We start from the raw sequence: 14,651 nt of genomic DNA, 5'->3' as shown, positions 1-14,651 counted from the left end.
TCATCACAATGAGTGCACTGAGGTCGTCCCCTTCCTGATCCAAAACGGTGCCGATCTTGGTCAAAACGTCGTTCTCCTGTTGGTCGAACATCCTGAGACTGAGACGAGCGGTTCGCTGGGGATTGATATGGGCGATCTGGTCCTGAAACAAATTTTGGTTTTCCTCAGTTGTTGTGACGCACCGCCATAGCAGCGCTCCCTCCAAGTTCAGTTGCGGTCTGTGTAACACTGAGGAGTCTTTGTTTTTCGTCTTGAGAGACTAAAGAATAAGCTTGGCGGATGGAAGGCAGAGGATTCATCAAAAGGATTTGACCGCGAATAGCAGAGTAAGTCTCATTCAAACCCATTAGGAACTGCATTAATTTTTGTTGATCTGCCTGTGCTCCATGTGTTGCGTCTGAATATGAAGCCAATTCATCCCATAAGCCTTTCAACTTCGTGTAATAGGCAGAGACAAATAGTTGTTCTTGACGAAGATAAACAATATCTCGCTGAATCTCGAAGATGCGAGGTGCATTGCTTTGAGAAAATCGCTCACGTAGATCTTCCCAAACTTCATGAGCGGTAGAATAATAGATCACACTGTCTGCAATTTCTGGATTTAGGGTATTGACGGTCCAGGAATGAACCATGTCATTACATCGCGACCAAGTCGCATAGCCTTCAGGATCAGCCTTTTCTGAAGGAGCTTCGATAGAACGATTGACAAATCCGAGTTTGTTCTTGGAGTTCAAGGCTAAAGTCATAGCCCTTTTCCAACCAGAGTAATTGTCTCCATTCAAAGATTTGGAGACTAGAACCAATCCTGGATGATCCGAGTGATGAGTGAAATAAGGATTCGAGATGTCAGATTTGGAGAAATTTGATGAAAAATCTGATTTAGATGAACCAGAGGAGGCAGCAGTATTGCCAGAATTTGACAGAGGTGTTTGTAGAACTTCATCGTTAGCCATAACAGTAAAGAAAAAAAAACAAGAAGATGTCTATACGAGAGATTGGAGTGTAGAGATGAGTTAGGATCTCAACTTTGCTCTGATACCATGAAAAGAGAGAATAAAAGAGAGAATTTGCTCGACTGATTTTCATTGATGTCAGAGTGCTAATTTATACAACTTTGCTAACTGTTTTCTACAAGTCTATCACTTCCTACAATTACGCTGTCATAGCTACAATTCAGCAGAACTCTAATATCAGTAGAACTCTAAGGGAAACTAACTATAATTAAGGAATACAAATGGGAAACAAATACTTGTTAAAGGATATGACAGATTTGACTTTCCAACAACTACCCTATTGTTGTTGATTAATTAGGAGGCAAGGTCACATGATCCTTCATGAGATGTCCTAAGCAGACCCTAACAAATGATTTCTAGCCGCTCCAAATGCAGGAGGTTTTTGTTTTTCTTCATGCTATTTCTTCTATATATACCTAGATACGTACTGGTGTCTCAACCAAGTCATCACATTCTCATTGAAATCTTTTCCTTAAGTGACAAACTCTCTTAAGTTCTTTTCTGAAAACATACATCAACAGTAACACCATGACTGGACATCTGGCTGCTACTCTAGCCAAACAAATTCTACGCCGATCTGTATGGAATGCAAGTAAACCAGCTTCGAGATCTTTAGATGTACCGAAAGGTTTCTTAGCTGTCTACATTGGCGAAAGAGAGAAGAAGCGATTTGTAGTTCCAGTGTCCTATCTGAATTAGCCTTCATTTCAAGATTTGCTTACTAAAGCTGAAGAGGAGTTTGGTTTTAATCATCCAATGGGTGGTTTGACAATTCCTTGCAGAGAAGATAAATTCATTGATGTCCTTTCCAGCTTGAGCAGATCATAAATAGAGGCAATCATACTAACCAGATAGAACAAATTTGTATGGCATAAATTGCCATTTTGATGTAAATACTTTCTGTTATAGAATCAAACTATTTCAACAAATGAGAAACCTTCTTTGATTCCTCAGTTTCGTTTAACAAAACTTAATAAAACTATTTCATCAATCCAATATCATTGAAAGTTATCAATATGATGATTGCGTTAACTGATAGAAATGGCCGAAAATATTAAATCAATTATTTATTTGGTTTGACCTATAAGATTCCATGTCGCCATTGATTGTTTAACTCTGCCTTGCCCTTCTCACGCCCTCTTTTATTTATGTTTGTTTAACCTTGGTTAGTCTTTCTCTAACACTGTTCAGAAGTTCATGCTTAAATAGATATGGCCAGTACCACAATGAATACAAAACAAGGCTCAATATATTTCGCCAAATAAATCTTCCTGGGGTTAGCATTGTTGCTTTCTGTCAACATACAGGAAAAAGTCTCTCTTGGTGGCAACCACATTTCTTTTTTCTTTTTTATTTTCTTATGATGGTTCATGGCTAGAAACAATCATATTGTCAATGACCAGCATTAATTTCATCATCTGCAGCGCCAACAAGATTTCTGAAATGTGGGATAGGTTCTAAGAGGAAGGGGCATTGCCACCGGCTTCACATGCTCTTCACAAGGCCTTGTCTAGCAAGAATTTGTTTTTATTGTTTTTTCTTTTGTTTTTCTGGTGATCCATGTATGAGTTTTTGCTACAGCACTAAATGCTGGTGAAGGTTGCAGATTTATCAAGGCAAACCTTTCTATTTTTAACCACACATCTCAATGGAAATTTCTAACAAGACAAATTTGGTCCAGGGGACCCCTTCACATCATTACCAACAATAACAAACTAGATGTCTGAAGCATGTCCTGCATTCTAATTTCATCCACAGAAAAAATCCTCTTTCTGCAATTCATGAATTTGAAGTGGGCCACTCTTTTATGATTGTCTCCAAGAACTGCTTAGGCATAATGTGTACCAACAAAGTATACTGATTTAATTCATTATAATTTTCTTGATGATGAGTTGCAAGACAGGACCATGTGATCCTTCAGCTGCTTATGTCTGTAAGCAAACCCCACTTAGGCTGCTTCTCCTCTCATCCACACTTCATAGATTTTCCACGTACTAAATCCATCTATATATATAAATGCATCTCCCCACAACCACATCAAGTCCTCACATTCTCTCATAGAAAGCAAATCCTCCTCCATATTACTCTAAGATCATCTTTTTTCTAGCAGAATAATACAGATCACACAATGGCCATCCTTCTTAAGGGTATCATGACTGCTAAGCAAATTCTCCGTCGGTCAAATTTGCTTGCTAACCAAGCAACCGAAGTTCCTAAAGGCTTCTTTGCGGTCTATGTTGGAGAGAGCCAAAAGAAAAGATTCACTGTTCCAATCTCATTCTTGAATCAACCTTCATTCCAAGAATTGCTAAGAATAGCCGAAGAAGAATTCGGATATAATCATCCGATGGGCGGTCTTACACTTCCTTGCCGAGAAGATACCTTTATTGACATCATTTCAGGCTTGAATTTATCATAACACAGAGCAGGAATTAATTTGCTTCAAAACTTTTGTACATCATTTACTTTTGGTAGAGACAAATGGGATGGGAAATGTCCACCCATAATAGAATTTATTAATACAGATCTGCAGAGTTGCTCTCACTTTCTCACTGTCATTATTCAAAATTAGAAAATTGTCTCAAAGATCTATGATCCTGACTTGAAAATCTTGATACCTATGCTGAAAAAACTATAAGACCACTCTTAATTTAAAACAAATGGATAATCCATCATCAGAATAAAAATTGCTCGGTAATTAGTAAATTGTTAAATAAATTCACTTAAAATCAGGTAAAACCACGCTTTTATGGTCGATTTTATGATTTTATGTGAAATATAAATACTACCAGTTGAAGAGAAATTAGAGTCTTAACCTATTAGCTAGCCAACCTTTCCTATCTATACATGTAGGGCAATATACAATAGTTATTGTAGAGATTACAACACTAGATTAATCCAATAATATTTCCTAGACATATATAGTCTATAATATGCTCCTTTAATCTGATGGTGAAGGATCGACCCGAAACTTGAACTGAAAAACAGTAAAAGAAGTAATAGGAAGTGACTTAGTAAAGACATCTACAAGTTGATCCTAAGAAGAGATAAAAGGAATCTGAATCTCCTTAATGGCAACCCTATCATGTACATAATGATAATTATCGTCAACATGTTTTGTACGAGCATGAAAGATAGGATTTGCAGACAAATAAGTAGCACCGAGATTATCACACTAAATGGTAAGAGCAGAACTAGGAGTAATCTGCAGATTTGACAATAAATATAGAAGCCAGATAACCTCAACAGTGTTGTCTACTAAGGTTTTATACTCGAACTCGATAGAAAAGCGAGCAACCATACATTGCTTGCTTGATTTCCATGAAATTGGTGTATGACCAAAGAACACAAGGTAACCACTCGTAGACTTGTGATCATCAAGACTACCCACCTAGTCTGCATTCGTAAGGCCATGTAAAGCAAAAAAGGAGCTACGAGTGATATGTAAGCCATAAGAGACTGTACCCCGAAGATAACGCATAATGCGTTTAACGGCAGCCCAATGGGAATCTATAAGAGCATGCATAAACTGATAGCTCTATTAATAGCAAAGCAAATGTCTGGTCTCATAAAAGTGAGGTCTTGAAGAGCACCAATGATTTGATGAAATTGTGTAGGATCATAAAATAAGCAATCATACATCACTGTAACTTCGGAGGTAGAAATAGGAGTATCAATAGGTTTGCAAGAGGTCATACCAGCTAGAGTAAGTATGTCAAGAATATACTTATTTTTTCATAGAATTAGACCCATACTGGTGGATTTAACCTCAAATATGAAAAAAATAATGAACAACTCCTAAGTCTCCAAGCTTAAAATCTGAAATCAGTGACTCTATTAGTCTTTGAAGCATAATAGAGTTGCTACCCGTAAGTAGGATATCATCAACATAAACCAGAAGGTAAAAGATATCAGCACACGCAAACAAGATAAATAATGACATGTCAACCTTCAAAGTGTGAAAGCTAAGAGAAAGCATAAAATCAAACGAGTGTATCATGCCTACGAAGCGTGCTTCAAACCATATAAAGACTTATGTAACCAGCACACATAAGAAGAACGAATGGGGTCAACAAAACTTATAGGTTGTTGCATGTAGACCTCTTCGGCAAGTACACCATTGAGGAAAGCATTATGTATATCGAGTTGATGAATCATCCAACCACGTGAAACTGTAATGGAGAAAACCAACTTAATAGTTGCTTGCTTAATGACAGAGATATGCTTTTTGTTTCATCCAGTTCAGATCATCCCACATATTCTTGCATAATGGATTTGGCATGTTCTTATCGCACGACTCTAAATAAAGATTTGTTTAAGAACTACATGTTAGTTAATTCTGATTCTATTATGATAGGTAATGATGATCCACGCAAAGTTGTTTGAATAGAAAATATCAAAATTAAAATGTTTGGTAGTGATGTTGGAACTTTGTGTGATGTTAAACATATAACAAATTTAAGGAAGAATCTGATTATATTGGGCACTTTAGATCATAAAGGATTCAACTTCAAGTTTGAAGGTGAAGTACTGAAGGTGAGTAAAAGTGTTATGACTATGATGAAGGGACAAAGATTACCAAGAAATATTTATAGACGGGTAGGTACCACATTTATAGGTGGAGTTGCAATCATAGAGTTTAAGTAAGATAACATAGTCTTGTGACACATGTGATTAGGCCATATGGGTTCATAACAAGATTATATTAAAAGGTGTCAAAATATGCAAACTTTATTAATACAGGTATTGTGTTCTTGGAAAAACAAAATAAGGTGCACTTCAAGATAGCCACACTCAATACAAGGGATTCTTGACTATGCTCATACAAATGTTCGGGGTCTAGTAAGGGTAGCATCATAAGGAGGATATATGTATTTCATGATTTTTGTTGATAACTATTCACGAAAGTTTTGGGTGTACTTCACTACCAGAAAATCCATAAATACAAACGGAAATATCAAGGGAATATTTCCATCAGTAAATTTCCTAAAGATTTTACCAATGGAAATATTCCCTCGGTATATATCGAGGGAATTATAGTGGGGAAAAAAATTAAAACAAAGCAAAAAAAAATAATGACATGTCATTTTTACCAACGGAATTATCGACGAAATTTATGTTGTCGGTAAAATTCGTTGGTAAATTTGTTTGTAAACCATGAACATTGTTCATCATGTCAATTACAAAAGGAATCACTGACGGAATTTTTCGTCGGTATTTTCTAGAGAGCTCCAGAATTATTCACTTTTCAATTGCACTGCTAATTGAAAAGTATTTTCAACTGCTAATTGTTATTCTTTACAGACAAAATCATCGATGGATTGAAAAGTTGTTGGTGTTATTTGGTGGTTTTCTGAAAAAATTCAAGTAATTTAAAATTTTCATTTAAATATTATAGATGGAATCACCGACAGATTGAAACATTGTTGGTAATTGTTGGCGGTTTCTAAAAACTTTTTATGAAATTAGAAATTTAAATTAAATATTACTGACGAAATAATTAAAAAATATTAATATTCAATTATCTGTCGGTAAATCCATCGCTAACGTGCCCCAATAAAAAGCCTGAATCCCCTTATTTCACAAGAGATAGACTCATTTCTTCTTCTTCTTCTTTACTATATGTAAAAAACATCAATATCTATTTCTTTCTCTTCTTTTCTCTCTTCATCTCCTTCTCTTTTCCTCTATGCTCGGGTATGTCTTCTTCTTCTTTCTTCTTTTATCCTCTTAGTTTTTTTTTAATTAATATGCTTTACAAAAAAAATTTCTCTCCTTAGCTTCACTTGCAACTACATTAAGGTAATATTTTTCTTTTTTCTTCTTTTTTCATGATTGCTTTCACTATATTTGTTTTTTATTTTATTTTTAATTGTTTTTTGTTCTTAATAATTATATAAATGTTGTTGTGAGATGTTTTTTTCATATGAGATCAATTTTTAGTTGATTTATTTATAGGATTTTAAATTTTTTAGCAATTGCAACTTCATTTTTTACATATGAATTTTTTTAGTTGAATTTATTTTTTCGTTTTAGTTATTTGTTGCAAATTTGTTTGAGTTGATGTTCTTTTTCTTTTTTTCCAAGCATTTTGAGTATATATTATAGAGTGTTGATTTATGTTAATTTAATTATTTTATAATTTTATAAAATGAATTTTTTAAAAATGTTTTTAAATAATTACCGGCGGAATTAACAATGGAATTCTTTTATCGGTAATTTTTTGTCCGTTGGTAAATCCGTTGGTAATAAAAAAATATTATTACCGACGCGTCTATTCCGTTTGTAAATTCATCGGTAATAATATTTTTTTATTACCAACGAATTTACCGACGAACAAAAAATTATCAATGAAAGATTCACCAACGGAGTTGTGTGAGCAACATGGGATTAAGAGACACTTCACAGTACACGTACAAGAGACCATAACAAAATGGTGCAACAAAAAAGATGAATAAAACGTTAGCTGAAAAGGCCTCGCAACATATTTGGCCTCACAGGTCGAAACCTTCCTGAGGATAGCATTGATGCTCTTTTTCTGTTCCTGGTGGCACCCACATTTCAAATTCAATGGCTGGAAACAGTTACCGACATTAACTTCGTCATTTGCCGTTGCATCAAGATATTCTGAAATGCAGAATAGGTTCTAAAAAGGGTAAAGCAGTGCCACGCACTTCATATGCACTTCACATGGTTTTGTCTAGCAAGTTTGTGTCCCTTTTACTTTTCCTGGTGGTACATGTTGGAATATATTGCTAGAGCAATAAATGCTGATAATCCATGTTCATACTGCTGATTAGAAAAGAACTTGGACGTCTGAAGCATGCCCAGAACTCTAAGTGGTCGTCCACAGAAATGATCCTTCTATATCGTTCAACTCTAATTCAAGAGGGAAGATGTCTCAAGGTTGTCTGCAGTATTCAAGTGGTCACAACTAATTAAGATAGACTTCATAATAGCTAACTCCTTGAATTTCAAGTGGGTCCTGAGTAGATTGTTTTTCTCAAAAAATGCTGGGGACATTATGTTATCAGTCTTGCTTTTGAGACAATACCATGTGATCCTTCACTACTTCATGTCCCTCATTAGACCCCATCCAAATGACCATACACCATTAGATCCATTATCCACAATGGTGCTCTTCTTTTGTTTTTGTGATCTTTCCTCTATATATACAGCACTCAATTACCTTGTCAATCCAACTCAAGCCTTCACATTCTCATCAAGAATCAGAGTTTTCTGTTCTTTACTAAAATCCTAACAATCTTCTTGTTGTTCTAACATTAGATCCAAACAAAATGATGGCTATTCGCTTGCCTCGTATTCTTCAAGCTAAGCAAAATCTTCTTCGAGGATCATCTCCAGCTAGGGATGTTCGAAAGGACTATGTTGCAGTATATGTTGGAGAAGAAGAGAAGAAAAGATTTGTGATTCCAGTGTCACACTTGAACCAGCCTTCATTTCAAGAGCTGCTAAGTAAAGCTGAAGAGGAATTTGGATTTGATCATCAAATGGGTGGTCTCACAATTCCTTGTCGGGAAGACATCTTCATCGATCTCACTTCTCGCTTAAATGGGTCATAAAAGGGACAGATTAACATATATTAGAGAAAACAATTTTGTAGCATACTTTACATATCATGTACAGATTGTAAGCAGTGTCTCAAGAGATTATTTATTATGAAATCTTTAAAACTTTAACAAATCTTTTCATCTTCTTCGATTTGTTTATTCATTTAGTTTCCACGATTTCATGGCTAAGCTTACTATATATCAAGAAATTAAATTTACTGCTTTAAAGATTATCACCGAAGAAAAGAAGAAAATAAGGTCAAAGAAAACACTGCCAAGCACAAAATATACTATCATCAATCTTTTTTATATTAGTACAAAATATATTTAGATTGAATCGGCAATGGCTACCAGCTAGACAAAACTGCACTAATGGTTAAATGAAGTGCTCTGTCTTGTTATCTTTTTAGATAAAAACTTCAAAATTTCTCATCATATGATAAACACAAAATAAAAATTGATAATACTTATTGCATTAAATAATTTCAATCTTTAAAATAAAAATCCAAACTTGAATAAAAATAGTTTAATTGTGGAGCGTCTAAGACATAAAATAAAAAAAGAACAAGAAGAAATGCCTCCTAAAAGCAAACAAGGCATAACAATAAATGAAGTAGCAAAAACCCTCAACCAAAAACCAACTTGCTAATAACAGCTAAGTGTCATGACCCAAATCTCGGGTCCATGGCCGACAACACAAGAACGGTGTTGAACTAAGGCTCAAAATGTACATATCATAAACAAAACTTTATAAAATTCATGCAACATTTCATAATCTTTCAAAATATTAAATTATTCAAAACTAATTAAACCAAATGATAGTTCAAAACCTCTCATCAATAATTAAAACAAAAAAAATAATCCATAATACTTATTACATTGTCAAAATCCAAATGTTAGAGAATAATATAAATCATACCTTAGGACCTCACCTAATAGCTTAAGCTTTTAGGTTGAGATGATTCTTTGATATAGTTTCAGAGTCTTGATGACCAAGTGGTCACGAGTTTGAATCTCACCATCCCTATTTATTTGATAAAAATTAAACACAAGGTAATGTGGGCCCGTGCAAGTTTCAAGCCCAAATGGCTTTCACTTGAGGGGGTGTATTAGAGAATAATATAAATCATATCTTGGAACCTCACCTAATAGCTTAAGCTTTGGGGTTGAGATGGTTATTTGATACCAAACTTAATTAAAATAGGGTAATAGTAGAGCATTTAAGACATTGAATAAAAAACTAAAAGGAAAGCCTCACGAAACAAATAAGGAATACTAACCAAAATTGAAGAAGTAGGAAAACTCAACAAAGTTCACCTGCTGGTAGAAACTAAAAACCTGAAATAATATTAAAAATGAGGGGTGAGTTCAACCAACAAAATGAGAGAATGACATTTAATATACATTTTAGATATTAATAGTTTCCAATTCGATATATGTTGATATACGTATGTTAGAGATTAGATGACACCTGAAGGTGTCTACTATGGGAGGATTAGTAGCCACAAGCTAGTGCCTCTCTCACTAGCCACTACAAGATTTAATAGTTTTACCGACGGAATTTTTCCGTCGGCGTAAGACACATATTCCATCGGTAATTAATTTACCGACTAAATCACCGACGGATAATTTTCGTCGGTGAATCTCTCGTCGGTAATTTTTTGTCCGTCGGTAATTCCGTCGGTAATAATACTACCGACGGATTTACTGGCGGAACAGACGCGTCGGTAAATTTTTTTTATTACCGATGGATTTACCAACGGATTTACCGACGGAAATTTCCGTCGGTAAATCCGTCGGTAATTATTTAAAAACATTTAAAAAAAAATTCATTTTATAAAATTATAAAATAATTAAATTAACATAAATCAACATTGTATAATATATACTCAAAATGCTTGGAAAAAAGAATAAGAAAATCAACTCAAACAAATTTGTAACAAATAAATAAAAAAAAAATTAATTCAACTAAAAAATTCATATGAAAAAAATGAAGTTGCAATTGCTAAAAATTTAAAAATCCTATAAATAAATCAACTAAAAATTGATCTCATATGAAAAAAAAAAAACTCACAACAACATTTATACAATTATTAAGAACAAAATCAATTAAAATTAAATAAAAAACAAATATAGTGAAAAATCATGAAAAAATAAGAAAAAAGAAAGATCTTACCTTAATATACTTGCAAGTGAAGCTAAGAAAAAAAAAAATTCATGAAGCATATTAATTAAAGAAAACTAAGAGGATAAAAGAAGAAAGAAGAAGAAGGAAGAAGAAGACATACCCGAGCATGGAGGAAAAGAGAAGGAGATGAGGAGAGAAAAGAAGAGAAAGAAATAGATATTGATGTTTTTACATATAGTGAAGAAGAAGAAGAAGAAGAAGAAGTAGAAGTAGTAGTAGAAGAAGAAGAGGAAGAAATAGAAGTAGTAGTAGTAGTAGAAGAAGAAGAAGAAGAAGAAGAAGAAGAAATGAGTCTGTCTCTTGTGAAATAAGCGGATTCAGGTTTTTTATTGGGGCGCGTTACCGACGGATTTACCGACGGATAATTGAATATTAATATTTTTTAATTATTCCGTTGGTAATTCTGTCGGTAATATTTAATTTAAATTTTCAATTTCATAAAAAGTTTTCAGAAACCGCCAAAAATTACCGATGATTTTTCAATCCGTCGGTGATTCCGTCTGTAATATTTAAATGAAAATTTTAAATCAATTGATTTTTTTCAGAAAACCGCCAAACACACGCCGACGAATTTTCAATCCGTCGGTGATTTTGTCCGTAAAGTAAAACAATTAACAGTGCAATTGGAAGATAAACAGTTCTAGAGCTCTCTGTAAAATACCGACGGAATTTTTCCGTCGGTAAAAAATGACACGTCATCTTTTTTTTTTTTGCTTTGCTCTATTTTTTTTCCCCACGGTAATTCCCTCAGTATATACCGAGGGAATCTTTCCGTCGGTAAAATCCCTCGGAAATATTTCCGTCGGTAAAATCCCTCGGAAATTTTCCAACGGAAATATTCCCTCGGTATTTCCGTTTGTATTTATTGATTTTCTGGTAGTTAGCTAGGTAAACAAAATACTATGTGCACATAAACTAACTACTTTTCGTTAGTATTGAGTTACTGACAATTTCTATATCACGGTATAATAGATATTTGCATAATTATCAAAGCAATATATGTCATAGCAAATACAATTTAGTTCAACAGAATGTAAGTGCAAATTCAAGAATAGATGAGCACTCAGAAAATAAAGCAATAAATATAAATATTCAAGAAATTAACTAGTCATACTTATCATATAATCAACATGCATATTAAAGATTATCCCACTCACCTAGAGAAAATATAGAAGTAAAAGGACTATTATATGAAAGACTAAAAAATCCTATTGAGGATCATTAGAAGTACCTACAGTGAATATACAAAAATATACTAAAAAATAACTTAAAACAACACAAATAAAAGACTCTAATGCATAAAAGAAACAACATCAACCTGCTAACAGAAGCTATGAACCTGAAAATAATATTAGAATGGCGGGATGAGTTTAACCAACTCGGTAAAGGAATATCATTTAATATACTTTATAGATATTTATAAGTAATAGACCATAAATTGTGATATAATAGAAGTATATGAACTGAAAAAAATATGTATATAATAGACAAGGTTTGCAATCTTGATAACTATAAGAGGATTAATCGCTACAGGCTGGTGCCTTTCTCACCAACTAAAAATATAGACTAGTATGTGTATATAAACTAATTACTCTCTGTTAGTATGGAGTTCCTAACAAGTATTTTGATATCTAGACTATATATATATATATCAAAGCAAACAAATGATATATCGAATAGAGTTAAATCAACAATATGTGAATACAAATTCAAGAAACTGATGAGTACCCAAAAAATAAATCAACTTATATAGATATTTAAGAAAGTCATTTGTACTCATCATATAATCAGCATACATAAATTATTTATATTACATGCATATTAACATTTATCTCATTCACCTAGAAAACAGAAGCAAGAGACAAACATATGCAGAACTGGAGATTACTAAAGATCGCTAAGAGGAATATCAATAGAACCTAGAACAAATACACAAAATACTAAAAAACAACTTGAAGTAGATAAAAACAAAAAAAAAACAAAAAATTACAACTCTAACATTCGAGACCAAAATGTAATTATAAAACTAAAATAGATCCATTTGATCAATCCCAAACGTTTCCCAAACTAACCAAACCTAAAAGAATCAATCAACCCCCACTCATTGGTTAACCAGTCAACAAAAATTGATCAACCACTCAACCAATACCATCAGGCCAACCGGTCAATTGGTTCAAATAAATTGGCCAACTGGTTGATCAGGATTTTGAAATCCTGATTTGTTAATCTCTTAAAATTGCAACTCCTTCAAAATCAACATCTTCCCCACATTCCTATAACTCTAGTCCTCAAATCAATTCGCTCCAAGCCAAACTAACACCCTAAAATATCAATTAAACGTCTTAAATCATCCAATTCACAAATCAACATATTCAACATCATAAAATCCCATCTCACCTCTTTAATCTGTAAACTATCAAAATCACACTAGAACATGCTTCTTATGAATCGATTCAGATTGTCTTCAACCCCCATGTTATCATCCATATACTGATTATTCACTCATTCAAAAGCTACTAAAGATATGATGTTTAGTCACCATTCAAAAACAATAAAAGAGGGAGTCATGATACTTACTTGTTTCTTCAAACCCTTTTTAAAACCCAAGAGTTTAAGTTTAGATAAAGATGAATTCTTTGGTATATTTGGGAGAAATTTATCATAAGGGAGGGAAAAATAGAAGAAGGAAAAATCAATTCTTTGGTGAAGGAATACAACAGCTTAAATTTCTGAGCCCCAATAGCTTTGAAGAAGTAGCTATTATGACCCCAACAAACCTTTTAATTGTCCTCTCTTTATTTTGTACCATGTAGCTAGCATACTTCGATAGTTGTGTGAACTCTACCTTGAACTCTATCACTGTCAAGATAGCCTGTATCAACCTCTCAAATTTATATGCTATAACATCCCTCACACTTTCAAACAAGAAATGCTCTGAAAAACATCTCAGAAAAACACCTTCACGATATTAGTGGAGAATTAGCTGCTCTTTCACTCCTCCTAGACTCATACCAGTTCACTTCACCTTCTAACCTCAAGGATGTTAAAGTCATTGCATGATGATTTGTACATCCCATGGCCTCAGACCTACACCACATTGCACCTGAAAATTGATGTGGTTCCTCAAAGTTATCAACTTCTTTAAAGGTGGGATGTGCCTGCTTAAGAAACTTTAATAAAGGCACCTTCACTCCAAGCATAATATGGGAGGTCAAAGATGCATTCTTATCCTTTTTCTTCTCTCTCACACCTAAGAGATTAACAATGGTTTGCATGGCCTGACCAATCATATCCAAAGCACAGTTAGCATGAGACACCCTACCACTGGATTCCTCATCCAAGGTCTTAACCAACATCCAAACTATTACTTCCCTCAAACTTAGCATCATCCTGAAAATTTGTCTCCAAAGGCTAATTAGAGAATTGATAAGTTTTAGACTTAATTGGACTTGGATTTAATTAAATTAATGAAATCAGGGACTTAATTGAAGAAATAGCAAAGTTTGGGGTTAATTGGGGGCACGATTGCAACAGATTAAAGTCCAAGGACTAATTTGTAAAAGGCACCGAAATGCAAGGGAAATTACAGTTTAAACCAGGGGCTTAATTACAACAGTTTCGAAACTTCACGGATCAAAATAAAAATGTCCACCCCATATCCCAAAATGGCGTCGTTTGAAGGAGCGCTGTTCATCTTCTTTGCAGGAGCTGTTGCTGGAGTAAAAGGTGGAAGCCGTTTCAAAATGCTTGGCATTCTCTGGCTATAAAGCCAGAGAAGATGAGAGAGCGTAGGGGGAGAAAAAAGGGCAAAACCTAGGGGACAAAAAGAAAGGAGAGGGCCGCCAGGCCTCCCCCAAGATCTCCCCTCTATCCACCTAA

The 14,651-nt window shown here is 34.0% G+C and overlaps 2 protein-coding genes across 2 annotated transcripts; both read left to right on the top strand.

Moving 5' to 3' along the window:
- The first annotated feature begins 3,082 nt into the window (after window positions 1-3,082).
- LOC118036544 (auxin-responsive protein SAUR21-like) lies at window positions 3,083-3,514 on the top strand. The gene has a single exon (XM_035042259.2). It carries the CDS (start codon window positions 3,142-3,144, stop codon window positions 3,430-3,432), a length of 291 nt encoding a protein of 96 aa, XP_034898150.1. The 5' UTR covers window positions 3,083-3,141; the 3' UTR covers window positions 3,433-3,514.
- Window positions 3,515-8,215: 4,701 nt separating this feature from the next.
- Window positions 8,216-8,704, top strand: LOC118036547 (auxin-responsive protein SAUR24-like). Its single transcript, XM_035042261.2, has one exon. It carries the CDS (start codon window positions 8,312-8,314, stop codon window positions 8,594-8,596), a length of 285 nt encoding a protein of 94 aa, XP_034898152.1. The 5' UTR covers window positions 8,216-8,311; the 3' UTR covers window positions 8,597-8,704.
- The last annotated feature ends 5,947 nt before the right edge of the window (window positions 8,705-14,651 follow it).

Source organism: Populus alba, chromosome 4, assembly GCF_005239225.2.
Source record: "Populus alba chromosome 4, ASM523922v2, whole genome shotgun sequence".
Lineage (NCBI taxonomy): Eukaryota > Viridiplantae > Streptophyta > Magnoliopsida > Malpighiales > Salicaceae > Populus > Populus alba.
Note: the sequence above shows the minus strand (reverse complement) of the source record. Positions and strands in the feature narration are given on the sequence as shown.